General features: G+C 42.7%; 1 protein-coding gene across 1 annotated transcript in view; it reads right to left on the reverse strand.

Annotated features, from left to right (window-relative positions):
* CLSTN2 (calsyntenin 2) overlaps window positions 1-15,940 on the reverse strand; it is a 657,536-nt gene that overhangs the window by 24,144 nt on the left and 617,452 nt on the right. The window contains exon 9 of the mRNA XM_032264861.1: window positions 10,106-10,268. Within this exon, the coding sequence (XP_032120752.1) occupies window positions 10,106-10,268 (163 nt within the window). The remainder of the gene's footprint in view (window positions 1-10,105; window positions 10,269-15,940) is intronic.

Raw genomic sequence — 15,940 nt, forward strand, 5'->3', positions numbered from 1 at the left:
CTCTAGCCCTCTTCAAATTCTCACTCAGCAGCTTTAGCTTCAAAGGCCAAACTTTGCCATTGTTTTGAATGCTAAGACAGTTTCCTACCAGCCATCTTCTCTCAGCAAAATACACTCCCATTCTATATGTTGACTCAATATCAGATGTGTGATATACTCCATTTACCAGTGAAATTGAGTCAATGAGCATTTATCAATAGGAGGACAGTATAAAATTTGAAATTTATTTGCACTCGGGTGGCTGTGATGCAGGATTTTTTTTAAAAAGGTACATTTAAAATCTCTTTCCTTTGAATATCTAGAGTGTCTTGATAGACCACATGACTCCTTTGTTGGTCAACATTTAGACATAAACATGCTTATGAATCATCTTAAGGAAAAAATACCTGATTTTTTTTCTATAAAGAACCTTCTTTAAATGTTTGCAAACATGATTTTGGATTCCTGACGCTAGATCTGCACACATATTTAAAGCATTTTCTGTATGACTGGCCTTCTGTTAGATTCAGTTAATTTAAGATGTGAACCATGGTCTTCAGCAGCTTACATTTATTTGAGAGAATAACATAAAGGCACTGAAAATAAAATAAAAATGGGAGTAAATTGCCAGTATGATAGATGTTCTAAGGCAGGACATGATTCATTTCCAAACAATTGACGTAGGCAACGTGTCCAACAGGTAAGAGGGAAAAAAAATAACCATCATTTGTTAGACCCTTGAAACATGACAAGTTCTTTCACATGCTACTTTATTTAATCCTTAAGCCAGAGGGATTGTATTTTTGAAGCGTTAGCTTCTGTTCTTTTAATTTTTCCTAGTTGTTTCTTCTAGCTTCCTTTCCATCTAAATATCCTGGCTTTGAGCTCATTGTCCCAAGGAGGGTCATGGCAGAGAGAAGAGTAGAAGGGACCTGGAGCTGGCTCAATGCTGGGAGAAAATGTTCAATTATACTGGGCTCTGTGGATGCAGAATGGCCTAAGCAGCAACTCCCAGTAACTGGTATCAAGTTTGCTAGAATATGGTCGTCTTAAAAAACAGTTGTATTTGGCAAACACGATTTAATGTAGCCTATCTTATTCTCAGAGTTTCCATCAGGAACGAAGAGCTGCACACTGATTCCTCCAGATTCCTTTCATTTGAGAGGTGGGGCTCATGCATGAGAAATACAGCTTTTGAACCAGTATGTCTCTCTCTTCTAAGTATATTTTTAGGTAAAAATATGCATGCCTTGGCTGGGTGTGGTGGCTCAGGCCTTCAATCCCAGCACTTTAGGAAGCCAAGGAGGACAGATCATGAGGTCAAGAGATCAAGACCATCCTGGCCAACATGGCGAAACCTCGTCTCTACTAAAAATACAAAAATTAGCTAGGCATGGTGGCACGTTCCTGTAGTACCAGCTATTTGGGAGGCTAAGGCAGCAGAATCACCTGAACCCAAGAGGCAGAGGTTGCAGTGAGCTGAGATTGCACCAATGTACTCTAGCCTGGTGACAGAGTGAGACTTCATCTCAAAAAAAAAAAAAAAAAAGAACGAAACTAAGAAGCCAGAACACAGAAAGAAGCTTACTGTCCAAAGTATGTTCAGGATGCTGCTGTTTTTTCCAGCTGTCATTCCCACGGCTATTTAGTATGAGAAACACACAGAAAGGAGCAGGGGCCATGTATCATCTTTGCTGGGGTTGGATGCTGCTCTGTGTATGGCTGATTCTTGGGGATGCCCCTTGATGAACACAATTTCATGGATGCTTGGGTATCAATTGTATGCAATGCAAATAACAAGACCATCTGAAATCTTGCTTTCTCTCACTTCCTCATTGCAGTGATGGAGATAGCTATGGAATGTAAAGACTAAGTGAAGTGTGTAATAGACCCCTGTAAGTGCAGCTTTAAAACTCCGTCCATACAGTCCAGGGGGAATGCTCACACAGCTGTAGGCTGCAGGTGGCTTGTGGGGACAGATGACCTGTCATCGTGGCTGGCCGTGACACACTCCCAAAGCCTTTCTCAATTCTTTCATTTTTATGAATCTGCCTCTACAGCCTTTCCAGCAAATATTTCTATAGCTTATTAGTGAACGAAACATACAACTTAGGGATGACTACAAATGTCAGCTCTCTGGGGCTGAGAACCTAAATTCATGGAGCTGGAAGGGCTTTCATATATTATCTAGACTATTATTTTATTCTACACATAAAGGAACTAAGGGCCTGAGAGAGGAAGATGCTGACTTCAAAGATCTAGAGCAAATAAGCAGCAGCGGAAGGTTCTGGAAGTCTCTACTGACTCCAAATTCACCCCTCCCCCCATTAAACATGATGCCTGATGGGCCTGTAGTTAACATTAGTCCTTAGCTTGACCCTGTCCAATCGGTGTGAAAAATCCCAAGGGAGTTTGGGTAAATCCGGAATCCTCTGGCCTTCCTTACTTGGCTGTGGTAGCCCAGCAGCATACGTAGGAGTGAGGCCTTTAGTGGCATAGACCTGCATTCAAATCCAGCTCTACATGACTCACAGCAAGGTACTTATCATCCCTGAATCCCAGTTTCCTCATTGGCAAAATGGGGGTCACACTTATGCCTGTGCATCAGGCTGTGAAGACTAAATGAGAACACACATAAGATGCTCAGCACTGCGCTGGCTGTATACAACTCAGACTCAGCAGCCAGTGATACAGAGCAAAGTGCCAAGGAACCCCAGGATGGGATATATCAGGTGAGTTTTCTGTCTCTCTTTTCAGGGTCTCTTTCCTTCTCCACTGTGTGTCTCTTAGAGACGATACTGTTTTTGCTCTCAGACCCTCGTCAAATCTTCTAATTAATCACATCTTCAAAATATGATACAAAGTTAAAAGTATAACTCAGTGATACCGTGTTTCCAAACATGATTCACTGAACTTTAAACTTGATTTTAATCTGTATCATCTTCAAACCAAATGCACCCACATGTCAAATGGACTCTAGAACCTAAAAAAAATCTTTTCTGGATTTTTAATATAGACAATATTCAGACATCTTTTTAGTTACCTCTGTGTATGCCAGAACATGAGCCACGTGTCTTTGTCAAAATAGCCTCAAGAATAGGATATAATTCTACAAATGTTAATTATCAACCTTCTATATAGGTCCTGAAGTCAAGGAAGGCAGGGGAGAGGATCTCTAAGAGCAGCTAGCCCTTGCCCCCTACAAACTCTTGACCTAATAGGGAAGAACTGCATTAATAACTCCAATGAGATGTTTCATAGAGTGAGTTCTATGGCTGCATAAGATTGAGGAACCTGAATCAAACTCAGATTGCTTTACTGGAGTGCTCTTGAGAACCTTATTTTAATAAGTGAACATGCAATTATGATGACTCTCAAACGTGGTAGTTTAGGAATGGCTTAAGCTGTTTCCCCAACTTGACCTTGGCCTTTTTGTGAAGGGGTAGGACTGGAGCTTCATGAAGAACTCCTTGGAAAACATGACCTGAATGTAAAGCAGATTACGCTAGAATGTGCCTCTTTCTTCCTGCTGTAGACACCCTAGGGACGCAGGATAATTTCAACACAGACTTTATTAAGATAATTTTGTACTAAATTAGACCAAGCTTATTAAGTGAAGGCATGCACTCCAAGCCTCTGTACTAATGCTATTGTCTGGCAGAAAAAAATGACCTGAAAATGTGCAACCACATGATCTCAGGACTACATGAGGCTCCAGTTTCCTTATACCCACGCATCATACATTACTGCTTACTGCAACTCTCAGGGGTTATTTCTGCCTTCTTATCTCTTTTTGACCATTCCTATTTGCTTTGGCTTCTCTCAAAAGCCATAATGAGCATTTTGCATCTCTCTACAGGCTCTAATATTTAGAAACAGCTTCTCTACATCCTGCTGCCTTATTTGTCAAGTAGAGGGTGGGATTCAGCAACACCAGGATCCAGGGTAGAAAGCCCTTCTTATCTAAGACTAGAGGGAGGTGTCATAGTAGGAGTGGGCAAGGCTGGACACTCTAGGAAGGTCACAGCCCACAACACTGGAGGAGAGTCCCCTGGCAGAGACAGGGACCAAGGCAGTCGCCAGAGGGGAGTCACAGGTAGCCTACCCTGAGGTGAGATCGCCACCAAGAGTAGATGAGGGATTAGGCAAGGAGCAGGGTGGTAGTTTTTTGAGAAAGTGCCTAGAACTGTGCTGCTTCAAACACGCTTGGCCTTTTCATTAATGGCTAACACAAAATAGGTAAAACAGAGTCGCTCTGGTCATGGCATAGGGAGAGGTGCCTTGGACCTCCACGTGCTGCAGCATCTCCTGGAAACCCCAGGGCTCCCTCAAAGCACTAGTCTGGCACAACTGGCAGCCTCCCTGACTCACTCCCTTGCACAGCTGGGTTATAGTACCTGGGCGATCAGGCCCGGTTTAGAGGTCCAGAAATGAGGCAGATGTGAGTATATAATATTTATAGTTTATGAGTAGAACATGAATTTTTGTTCTTAGAAATGGGATAAGTAGCCTGTAATTCCAGCACTTTGGGAGGCCAAGGCGGGCAGATCATGAGGTCAAGAAATCAAGACCATCCTGGCCAACATGATGAAGCCCCATCTCTACTAAAAATACAAAAATTAGCTGGGTGTGGTGGTGGGTGCCTGTTAATCCCAGCTACTCAGGAGGCTGAGGCAGGAGAACCACTTGAACCTGGGAGGCAGAGGTTGCAGTGAGCCAAGATTGTGCCACTGTGCTCCAGCCTGGCAACAGAGCGAGACTCTGTCTCCCCATCTCAAGCCAGTTAGAATGGCGATCATTAAAAAATCTGGAGACAACAGATGCTGGAGAAGATGTGGAGAAAATGGAACACTTTTACACTGTTGGTGGGAGTGTAAATGAGTTCAACCATTGTGGAAGACAGTGTGGCGATTCCTCAAGGATCTAGAAATAGAAATCTCATTTGACTCAGCAATCCCATTGCTGGGTATATATCCAAAGGATTATAAACCATTCTATCATAGAGACACATGCACACTTATCTTCATTGCGGTGCTGTTTACAATAGCAAAGACCTGGAACCAACCCAAATGCCCATTGATGATAGACTAGACAAAAAAAAATGTGGCACATATACACCATAGAATACTATGCAGCCATAAAAAACGATGTTTGTGTCCTTCATAGAGACATGGATGAACCTAGAAACCCCCATTCTCAGCAAACTGAAGAACACAAGAACAGAAAACCAAACACCGCATGTTTTCACTCATAGGCGGGTGATGAACAATGAGAACACTTGGGCACAGGGAAGGGAACAACACTCAAAGGGCTGGGGGGCAGGTGGAGGGGAGGGGAACAGGGACAGCAGAGAGGAGGGGGAGGGACATAGGTGGGAGGGACGGTGTGGATGGAGACAGCAAACCACCATGGCATGTATGTACCTATGCAACAATCCTGCAGGATGCAGGACGTGCACATTTATCCTGGATGCAGAAGTGATAGCAAAGAGGTGTGTACTAGCCACAGCTACACAGAGGAAGGGGACCTCTTTTGTGATGCTAGGTTCATCCCGACTGCACAAACCTTTCCCTACAATTAAGAGAGGCCACATGCTCTAGGCCTTTCTGGTAACATTTCTTGAATGTAAAAGAAGTCTCATTTTTTTTTAATTGCTAGAATACATATCAATGGAAATGAAGTTTCAGTGATTATTTTGGCTTTCAAATTGGCTAAACAGACTACTAGTCTAATTGGGGTTGCAGAACACCCCAGCCACAGTGCTAGAGCCAGCTCCCAGGAGATCCCAAACAAGCTGCTGCCATCAAACCATATTCTATTCCCATTGTTAAAGCCTCATTGGAAGTTTCACAGATGGGAGCTAGTTCCCTTGCCAACGTCAAAAGCACCTGAAACTCCCCACAATTGCAAGCCCAAAGGCAATTAGAGGTTCACACAGAGAGCTTATATATATGTGGACTTCAGAAGGTTTAGAAGCATGCAGAGATAAGGGCTGTATCAGAGGCCATTAATTTCACAGCAGCATGTCTTATCGAAAGATCTTTTGATATGTTCATCCAAGACAAAAATGTGGCATCAAGGAGGATGTGAGTATTCGTGGGAATCCAGGCTCTTTAACAAAGAAGTGTGGTGTCCCAGGGTTTGGTCTCAACTCCTTTTCCCAGACTCCACTCCTTCTGGTTCATATAAGTGATAAGGAATCCTGAATACATGTACGCCCAACTTCCCTGCCATATCACACGGTGTTGCCTCCATTACCTTCCTAGTGAACTGTGATACATTCTATAAAGCCTAATTTTAAAGATTTTAAGAATTTTTCCTCTGCTGAAAATTCACCAATGGGTTGTCGTTTCTCTAGAGAAAATACTCAGATCTTCCAGTGGCCCAAAAGACTGCAGGATCAGTTTCTACATCTCAAGCCCCACCTTCCAATAGCTGTCTTCTGACTATTTTCCAGCTTCATTTACCTTTCTGACCATCAGTGAAGCTGTGAGGTCAGGGTCTATATGTGAGGGTTAGTCCTGAGGAAGGAGAAAAAAGTCAGTGCAAGCAAGGAGCCATGGGAAAGCCAGAAGCTACAGCATGCTATGGTTCTGAAGACTCAATGTTGGTCTTAGATGAGAGGGTCAGAGGAGCTTGTGGAGGCGGGGACAGGGAGATGTTCTAAAATTTATGCAATCATTCAAGCAAAACTTGCCGAGCACACTAGATGTGCCTAGCATCTAGTCCTTACAGGAATTCTGTCAGAGATTAAAAACAGACTACAAGCTCCAAGAAGTTAAGAATCCTGCTGGGTCCACACAGCTAGTAGACAACAAGGCTGGGATTTGATTCAGGGTCCTTTTCTTTAACCACAAAGCTGAAACTCTTTTTTATTGTTCCTTGGTGGGTCACTTAGGTTTTATATAATAAAAGATTAGCAAGGGAATGCAGCATTCTTGTGTGTTTTCAAAAATGTTTTTGAGGGCTGTCAGACGTCTCAGAAGGTAAAGGGTTTGTAGCATTTATATCAGTACACATCAGCTCCTGCCTTTTTCTAAACGTAATTACATAAGCAAAAGGACCAATTAGCAATGGAGGGACAGTGAAAAGAGCATAGGCACTGGAGGCTTGAGGTTGGCCATATTCCACTGAGTGACTTTGGGTAAACTTCTTAATCTCTGAGTCTGTTCCCTTATCTACAGATTGTGATAAATAACATTTTCTTTCAGAACTGTAAACACCCTGTGTGTATGAAAGGCCTCTTTGCAACAACACCTTTTAAAGTTTCCACGAGGAAATGACATAAAGCACTTCTGCTCACAGTTAATTGGCCAAAGCAAGTCCCATGACGACATTTAAGGAAGATCAGTTCTAGCATATATCTGGAAAAAGAACCAAAAATACTTGGTGAACACCTTTGTCATCATTCTTTCTACCACATTCTTTGAAAATCGATGTAACTTGGATTTCCTGTTTGAAATCATTTTTTTTGGAATGGCTTTTAAACAAATTGTAATAAGATATAATAGTAGTGCTGCTATTTATGGAATGACAAAGCCCTCTACAAATGTGGCCTAAAAGGACTCTAAAGAAGGAAACATCTTCCAGGGAATGGAATAAAGGGCTACAGATAATACTTCCCACCCTAAGGGAGGGATCCTTATAACATCTGGCCCAAGGGATTCCAGAATTGCTGCGGACCAAAGACTGCTGTATTTCTGTAATTCCCCCTCTTTCTTAATGAAAGAGTTTTCTGGTCGTTCTGCCTCATTCTACTGTTGTATGGTGTGTGCATACGTGCACATACGTACATGCATGAATGTGTGTGTTTTGGCAGGGAGGGCATGGTGGTTGCATTGGTAGAAAGTAATTTGTCTTATTCATATATAGGTCTCCGCATCAAATGCAGCTACATTTTGGCCTGCTATAGTCCTCTGTGCATCTCACCGTGATGAAGAGATCACTTGGAATCGCTTGGAGAGCTTGGACATTGAGGCTGGAACCAGGAAGAGGTGAGAATTTGGGCATGTCCCACTTAAGGAAGGATGGGAGTATTTTCCATGTGGAAAAGAGAGCTAAATAAATATCTGTTGACCTGGTGGACAAACTATGGTGTTCATCAATGTTAATAGAGTATTTTCCATTTTTCTTCCAGATACAGTGCACATTTCAGTTTCCTGCCCTGATGTAGTTAGATGTGGCCTTATGACTTGCGTTAGCCAATGAAATATGAATAAAAATGATTGGTATCACTTGTAGGTGGAAACTTTAAGAGTTTATATACAATTTTCCATATTTTCTTTTCCTCCTGCTGGGTATGCAGCCATGCAATGTGTCTGCTCTGTCTACTGACTGAGGATAAAGCAGAAAAGAGCCTTCATTGATTTTCAGTAAATATGAAGTGAGGATTATTTTAGGAACTAAGAGTTGGGGCTTGTTGTCATTGCAGTGCAACTTAGCTTATTCTTGATTTCAGTTCTTTCTAAAATCACATTTTATTTTGTGGGGCTACTTGGGCCCTCTGGGCAGTAGGCATGTAACTCAGCAGCAGTTGTTGTAGTTGGCCTTGCAGATAATGGGGACGGGTTTCCACTGCAAACTTGGGTAACAGGGATTTGGATGTGGTTTGTAAGGGGCTCTTGAAAAGAATCATGGTAAGCTTCATGGAAGCAGACAGGATTAGGGCAGTTTCTTCTTATGGGTATTGTCCAGGCAATGTTCCGTAATACCCACAGGCTGGTTGTAGTGTCTGGCCGGGGCACTAAGCCACCCTAGGTGGCCATTTCTCTAATATGGTTGTGTTCAGTGGTTCTTGGTTCCTGTGCAACCTTTGAATCAGTGCCTCACTATTACTAAATAGTTTCATGAATTCTTGCCAGGTGACAGGGCCTACCTGGCATTCTGGGAAGCCTGTAACTGAAGATACTCTCATTACCAAGCTCTACTGAAATATTTGATAAACATTTTGCTATCATGTGACATGTGTCACATCAAGTAGGTGGGCTCAGCTCAAAAACAATTTCTCTTTTCTTGCCTCATTTACACCTTATCCCATTGCTGGGTCTGGAATCTCTGGTGCTTCCAGGCTGCACTGCATACACTGCTTTCCATCTTCTTTTATGTGGAGCTGCCCAGAACTTACTTTGTCCAGCCTACAGGGGCATGTGTCTGTCCTAGTTCCCTCTTAGGTCAGTGGGTCTTCTGAAGGCATATTCTTATACTACAGCCCGCTTCTATCCCCAGCCCCTCATGGTGAAGAGTCAAAGTCACAAAGCTTGGTAATTTCCACAGAATCTATCAACACAAGCTTGTGTCATATCTCAGAGTACTAATCTGCTTATTTGGGGAGCATTTTCATTTCCTCCTTCTCTCTTATTGGTACTTCAAAGCATACCCATCCCTTAACGGAGCTGAAACAGACTCCAGCAGACCTGAGTGAGAGACAGAAAGATTACATGAATGCTTGGAAAGGTGGGTTTCCTGATCCCAAGGAGGAGATTATCCTGGGTTTGGGGATTAGGAGAGCGGCAACAGCACAGGAAGAGAGGAGGGGCAGATGCCTTCAAGTGGGGAGGCATAAAGTGCCTCTGTCCTTAGATGAGCTGACTTTAACAGTGGCTTTCTGTGGCCTCATGGGCCGAGCGGACCTTGAGAGTGGCTTTCTGTGGCCTCATGGCTTGTGGACAAGCTGCCTACCGTAGCCCTGGGCATTTGTGACTTCCCAGAACAAATGGTTTGGGGCTTTAACAATTTGTGTGGGAATAAAGGGAGATCATTGGTTCTTGATCAGGCTAGCATTCACGAGAGCCAACTAGAAGTTTTGACACAGGATTCTATACTCAGTTTTTTCTCTGTATAGACCCAGTTTGGAAATGAGTAAGACTTCAAAACAATAAAAGACATTAGCACCTCAGAGACAACCATGAAACTGCCCATGTTGATCTAAAATCAAAATAAAAAGCTTACGCTTATACATCCAGTTTGTGGATACATACTTATTTTTATATGTCCTGTATTTTTTTTTGTAAGGGATAGTAATTTTTCTAGCCTATTCTCACACCACTTCCTTTTCCCTTTTCTCTACCAATATCTTCCAAGAACTGTTCACAAACGGATCAGGGAAAAGGGTTTCCCTTAGGATTACCTTGCCAACAAGCGCCGACTGTAAGTTGCATGGCTATGTGAGATGGATGAATGGGCCAATCGTTGGTCACCAGGTATGGTTCATATGTTGCTCCATCCATGTATAAGGTTACCACAGGAAACTCCACATTGATGACATAGTAGTGCCACTCTTTGTCACAAATCTAATGAAAGAGAAGCAACATTTAAAATTGAACATACAATAAAACATCAAACAGGATTTCACTCTAAGTATGAAAAGGGAACAACACATTTTGAGCTCAACAATTTTTATTGCAAAGCACTCAAGCAATGTAACACTTGACATACACTGAAGTTATAGAAGCTCATCATTAAACATGCTGGGGCAAACTGTGGGAAAGAGAAGCACCCAAGAATCCAACCATCAGGCAGATAGTGGGTGATGGGGAGATTTTCAAGCCTTATGCTGGTACATCTGGGGAGACAGAGAAGAAACACAAGTGGGTCCTACTGGCCTGGACTCGGTGCAGAGCACCCTCTCACATACTTTTTCACCCAAGACTCCTGGTCTCAGGGCTGGGTATCTTGTGTCAAAATTGCCAGTTGATTCCGATGAGTGCTAGGCTGATCAGGAACCAAGGATCTCCCTTTATCCCCGCACAAGTTGTTTAAGCTCCAAACCCTCTGTTCTGGGAACCCACAAATGTCCAGGACTATAGAAGCCAGCTTAGTGGATTGGTGGAGATGCTGGGGGCTGGAACAGAGTCACAATACTTAACCTCAAGGGACTGAACTCATACAGCATGAGACAAGATAGAAACCAAGATGGCAATGTCTGGGAAAGGGAGACAGGAAGCATGAAAGGTGGCAAGACTGGAGAATGAGGCCGCCCTCTGTCCCATCCCTAAGCAAGTGCCTTGGGAGTCATGCTAGACTCCCCTTCACACTCCCTCTAATCCCCCTGCGCCCTCTGGAGGCCACCTCTGAAATGTCTGTCATCGATCCTCTTGTCTCCATCGACTCTGCCATCTGTGGCAGAGGAGACAGATGAGTTCTGAATGAAGGTAACCCCAAGGTGAGGGCATCAAAGCCCTCCCTACAATTCCATGCTGAATTAAATGTGTTGTTTCTCATGACTAGATAACACCAACGGGGATGCTAAATAATCTTTCTCCTTTCATTTCGAAGTAAGATTTTTTTTTTTTCCTTAATGTTCTTTTTATATTGTTCTGTCTCAAGTCTCAGAAAATTGCTCCTTTTGAAGCCCATTAGTCTGATAAAGCCTGATGAATATTTTAGGGGACTTTGGAAGGTAGGCAGAAGGGGTCCAGGCAGATCTCTCTGAAGTTCTGTTATAGTCAGTGAGAGGCCCAACCCAGTTTCCACTCCCCTCATGCTTGATGCCCTGAACCAAACCTTGGGCTAGGTGCAGGACTCTCAAACTAGGCCTGTGAGTGGGCTGGGGTGACCCCAAGACATACAGGTGGCACACAGGCAGACCTGACGACAGAGTGCAGGGCCGATAGAATAGTAGAGAACTAAATATTTGAATCAAGCACCCAACCTAAAGAGGTAGAAGTACCCTGGGCTTGGGGTTTGCAATCAAGGATAGCCAAGCAACAGAGGTAAATTGGAATATGGTTCACATCCTGAGGACACTGGGAATATCCAGAGGCATCTGGTAGCCCCCGGTCAGGACTGGGGTGGGGAGGAAGCGGGTGACAGTGAGGTAACCCTGACCATACTCCATGCCCTGCGGAATGTAGGCAGAACTCAGAGAACCAACCAGACAGCACTCAGGGCCCCCCCACCCTGGCGTCCATGACCGCCCTCACAGTGACCATCCTCTCTGTGTGACTGGCATGTTGAATGCATGTGCTGTACGTTACAGCAATCCACATCTGCTGAAGCTGGATGGAAAATAATCCTCTGGCATTATCTCATTTACAACACTTAGCATTTTTGTAGGGCAATAAAAAAAAACTGCAGAGAATTAGCAGTTCTACAACTCAACAGTAGCAGCATCCCCTCTCAACATTACATTTTTTTCCCTAGGTGTTTTTTCTCCAGTTCTTCCAAAGTGTGCTCCATTGAACAACAGCCCCCATGATGCCCGGCATAAAAACAGTGATTCTCAAACTGTAGTAACTTTTCAACCTTACTGAAAAATGGAACTTTCCTATTTATAGCATTCCTATAAACATCCTGTGAAACAGCGGCTGGGAAAGGTCTGTTTGAATCACACTGCATAACAACTTGAGAGTTTGCATTTAGCATTGGCACTAAAATGCCTTCAGAAATTTCATTTTAAGTAGCTGTATAACATGGCTATACTAAATTATTTCCAGAATTAATCATGTAACAGCTATTATAAAAGTTGCTGTCATAAATTTCTTGTGTATAAATATTTGTTTGCATTCCTGATTATATCCTTAGGAAAGATTCCTGAAATGGAATTACTGGGTCAAAGGCTGGAGTAAGACTCTTGATACATATTATCAATATTTTTTTCCGCAAAGGTTGCACCTATTTATACTCCTACTCATAGAGTGTGAAAGAGCTTATGCCTTGTACCCTTGCCACACAGAACACACACACACACACACACACACACACACACACACACACACAAAGCAAAATCGGGGTAATTTAAAAGGGACACATTTCATCTCATTTTAATATGGGCCACAAAAGATGGCAAGATTCATATTCTCCAAGATGAAGAGAGAGAGCATTGTTGGTGTGAAGAACAGCCTCAGCCATGAGTCAGAGGTAGGAATGCTTGGGAGCTGCCTCAGTGAGCTCCTAATTGGGCATCTAAACAATCTGTTAGCTCATATGAGGCTTATGCCTGCAGAGTTTTTCCACCAAGGAATCTATGACAGCAGCTAAAGGAAATGCCTAATTAGGGTTTTATAAATGTGGATCTATGATCAGGAAGAGACCCACATTGACCCTCTGCTAGAACTGCAGGGACAAACAGTAATTGAAAAATGATCAAGCCAGGAGGCAGCTAAAATAAATGTGTCAATTCATAGTTCAACCAAGGAGGAAGAAAATTTAGCAAAGTGACCTTTCCTGGGGGAAGAGAAGAACTTTAATTCCTGACTGTTCATGAATCACTGATGTATATACCCATCTGCACCAAGCATGTCCAAGATCCAAGAATGTCTGATACCATTCCCCAGAATGATGCCCAAGGCCTTGCCTAGACCAAAGACACATGAATCTCTGGACATCTGCAGATGTGCTCCCAAGGCAGGTAGCTGTAGCTTAGCTGGTAAGTAACTCAGAGACCAGAAACCCAGGGATACATGTTCCGGAGGGTAGGATGGATGATGCCAAAGGAGGTCTGAGTTAGGAGCACACTTGCATTTCAGTGTGAGTCGGGGGCCAGGGAAGCCTCCCATGAGATGAGAAAATCGGGTAAGACATTCTCTCTATAGTTGCTGACTGGTTGATCCAAGTGTTATGTAAATGGCCAAACTAGAAGTTCTGACTTGGTTGCCGCAGGAAATCAGGTGTTTTTGAATGCAACTAATCAACATGAGATATATTCACCTATCAACTATGATCTATCAACTATTATGTCTACTAGGTGCTGTAAGAGATACAAAGGTTATGAGATATATCCTTTGCTTTCAAGATTTTCAATCTAATGGAGGGGGTGTAAGAAGTACACAAACCCTTCAAATGTAATGGGACTTGAGATAAGTGTTGCAGACCAGGTGCAAAGCACTGTGAGGTCCCAGGAAATGGATTCTTTCCAGGTTGAAGAAGGTGGAATTTAGGATGGATATTAAAGAATGGTTACTGTTTCATTAGGAATAGATGGCAAGTAATAAATTTTAAGACAATGAAGCAGAAACCTCTTATTCCTCTATTCATTCATCTGTTTTATAGTCAAAGGTAGTAGGTTTGAGGGCACATGAAGATACACACATTTACTAAATGCACATCCTACTTTGTGAACAAAAAAGCACCTGCATTTATGGAGCTTATAGTCCAGTCATGGAATTGACAAAAAGGCTTATAACAGATTGGGATTTCATATCCAGCACTGGTTTGTGCAAGATGCCATGTTAGCGCTGTCAAGGTGGATGGGGATGACAGAGTTTGGGGGTGTCAGGCTTCATTTGGGAAGGGTGAAGAGTGTGCGATAAGGAGAGATTTGAAATTAAGGACTTGGATTGCTCTTATTCTGTAGGCAATGGGAGAGCTAGAGTTTTCTATGTGGGAGAAGGGGGTGATAGTCATAAAAACAATCAATCTTGGAACATGCTTTTCAATATTGAAGCAGCTTTTCATATTCTTCCTTATACTATTCAATCTTCACCACAACCCTATAAAATAGGAGGACCAATTCTGTCTTTGGCAGTATTAGAAAATTAAGGAGAAAGGAATGACGCAGTTTTCAAGATAATTTCTACTTTTAAATTGAGGGGTACATATGCAGATTGTTATATGGCTATATTGTGTGACTCTGAGGTTTGAGGTACAAATGGTCCTGTCACACAGGTGATCATACCCAATAGGTGGTTTTTCAACCCATTACCCTCTCTTTGCCTCCCCCATCTAGTAGTTTCAGTGTCTATTATTCTTATATTTGTGGTTAGCTCCCACTTATAAGTAAAAAATTTTATATTTGGTTTTCTTTTCTTGTGTTAATTTTTTTCCCCATTTATTTTATTGCATTTTAGGTTTTGGGGTACATGTGAAGAACATGCAAAATTGTTGCATAGGTACACACATGGCAGTGTGATTTGCTGCCTTCCTCCCCATCACCTACATCTGGCATTTCTCCCTTTGCTATCTCTCCCCAGCTCCCCACCCCGCACCGTCCCTCCCCTGTTTCCACCCAGCTGACCTCAGTGTGTAGTGCTCCCCTCCCTGTGTCCGTATGTTCTCATTGTTCAACACCTGCCTATGAGTGAGAACATGCGGTGTTTGATCTTCTGCTCTTCTGTCAGTTTGCTGAGAATGATGGTTTCCAGGTTCATCCATGTCCCTACAAAGGACCCAAACTCATCGTTTTTGATGGCTGCATAATATTCCATGGTGTATATGTGTCACATTTTCCCTATCCAGTCTATCATCGATGTGCATTTGGGTTGGATCCAGGTCTTTGCTATTGTAAACAGTGCTGCAATGAACATTCGTGTGCACATGTCCTTACAGTAGAACGATTTGTAATCCTTTGGATATATACCCAGTAATGGGATTGCTGGGTCAAATGGAATTTCCATTTCTAGGTCCTTGAGGAATCGCCACACTGTCTTCCACAATGGTTGAACTAATTTACACTCCCACCAACTGAGTAAGAGTGTTCCTATTTCTCCACATCCTCTCCAGCATCTGTTGTCTCCAGATTTTTTAATGATCGCCATTCTAACTGGCGTGAGATGGTATCTCAATGTAGTTTTGATTTGCATTTCTCTGATGAGCAGTGATGATGAGCATTTTTTCATATGTTTGTTGGCCTCGTGTATGTCTTCTTTTGTAAAGTGTCTGTTCATATCCTTTGCCCACTTTTGAATGGGCTTGTTAGTTTTTTTCTTGTAAATCCGTTTTAGTTCTTTGTAAATTCTGGATATCAGCCCTTTGTCAGATGGGTAAACTGCAAAAATTTTTTCCCATTCTGTTGGTTGCCGATTCACTCCAATGACTGTCTCTTTTGCTGTGCAGAAGCTGTGGAGTTTGATTAGGTCCCATTTGTCTATTTTGGCTTTTGTTGTCAATGCTTTTGGTGTTTTGGTCATGAAGTCCTTGCCTACACCTATGTCCTGAATGGTTTTGCCTAGATTTTCTTCTAGGGTTTTTATGGTGTTAGGTCTTATGTTTAAGTCTTTAATCCATCTGGAGTTAATTTTAGTGT

Source organism: Sapajus apella, unplaced genomic scaffold (assembly GCF_009761245.1).
Source record: "Sapajus apella isolate SASKATOON/1434 unplaced genomic scaffold, GSC_monkey_1.0 scaffold4, whole genome shotgun sequence".
Lineage (NCBI taxonomy): Eukaryota > Metazoa > Chordata > Mammalia > Primates > Cebidae > Sapajus > Sapajus apella.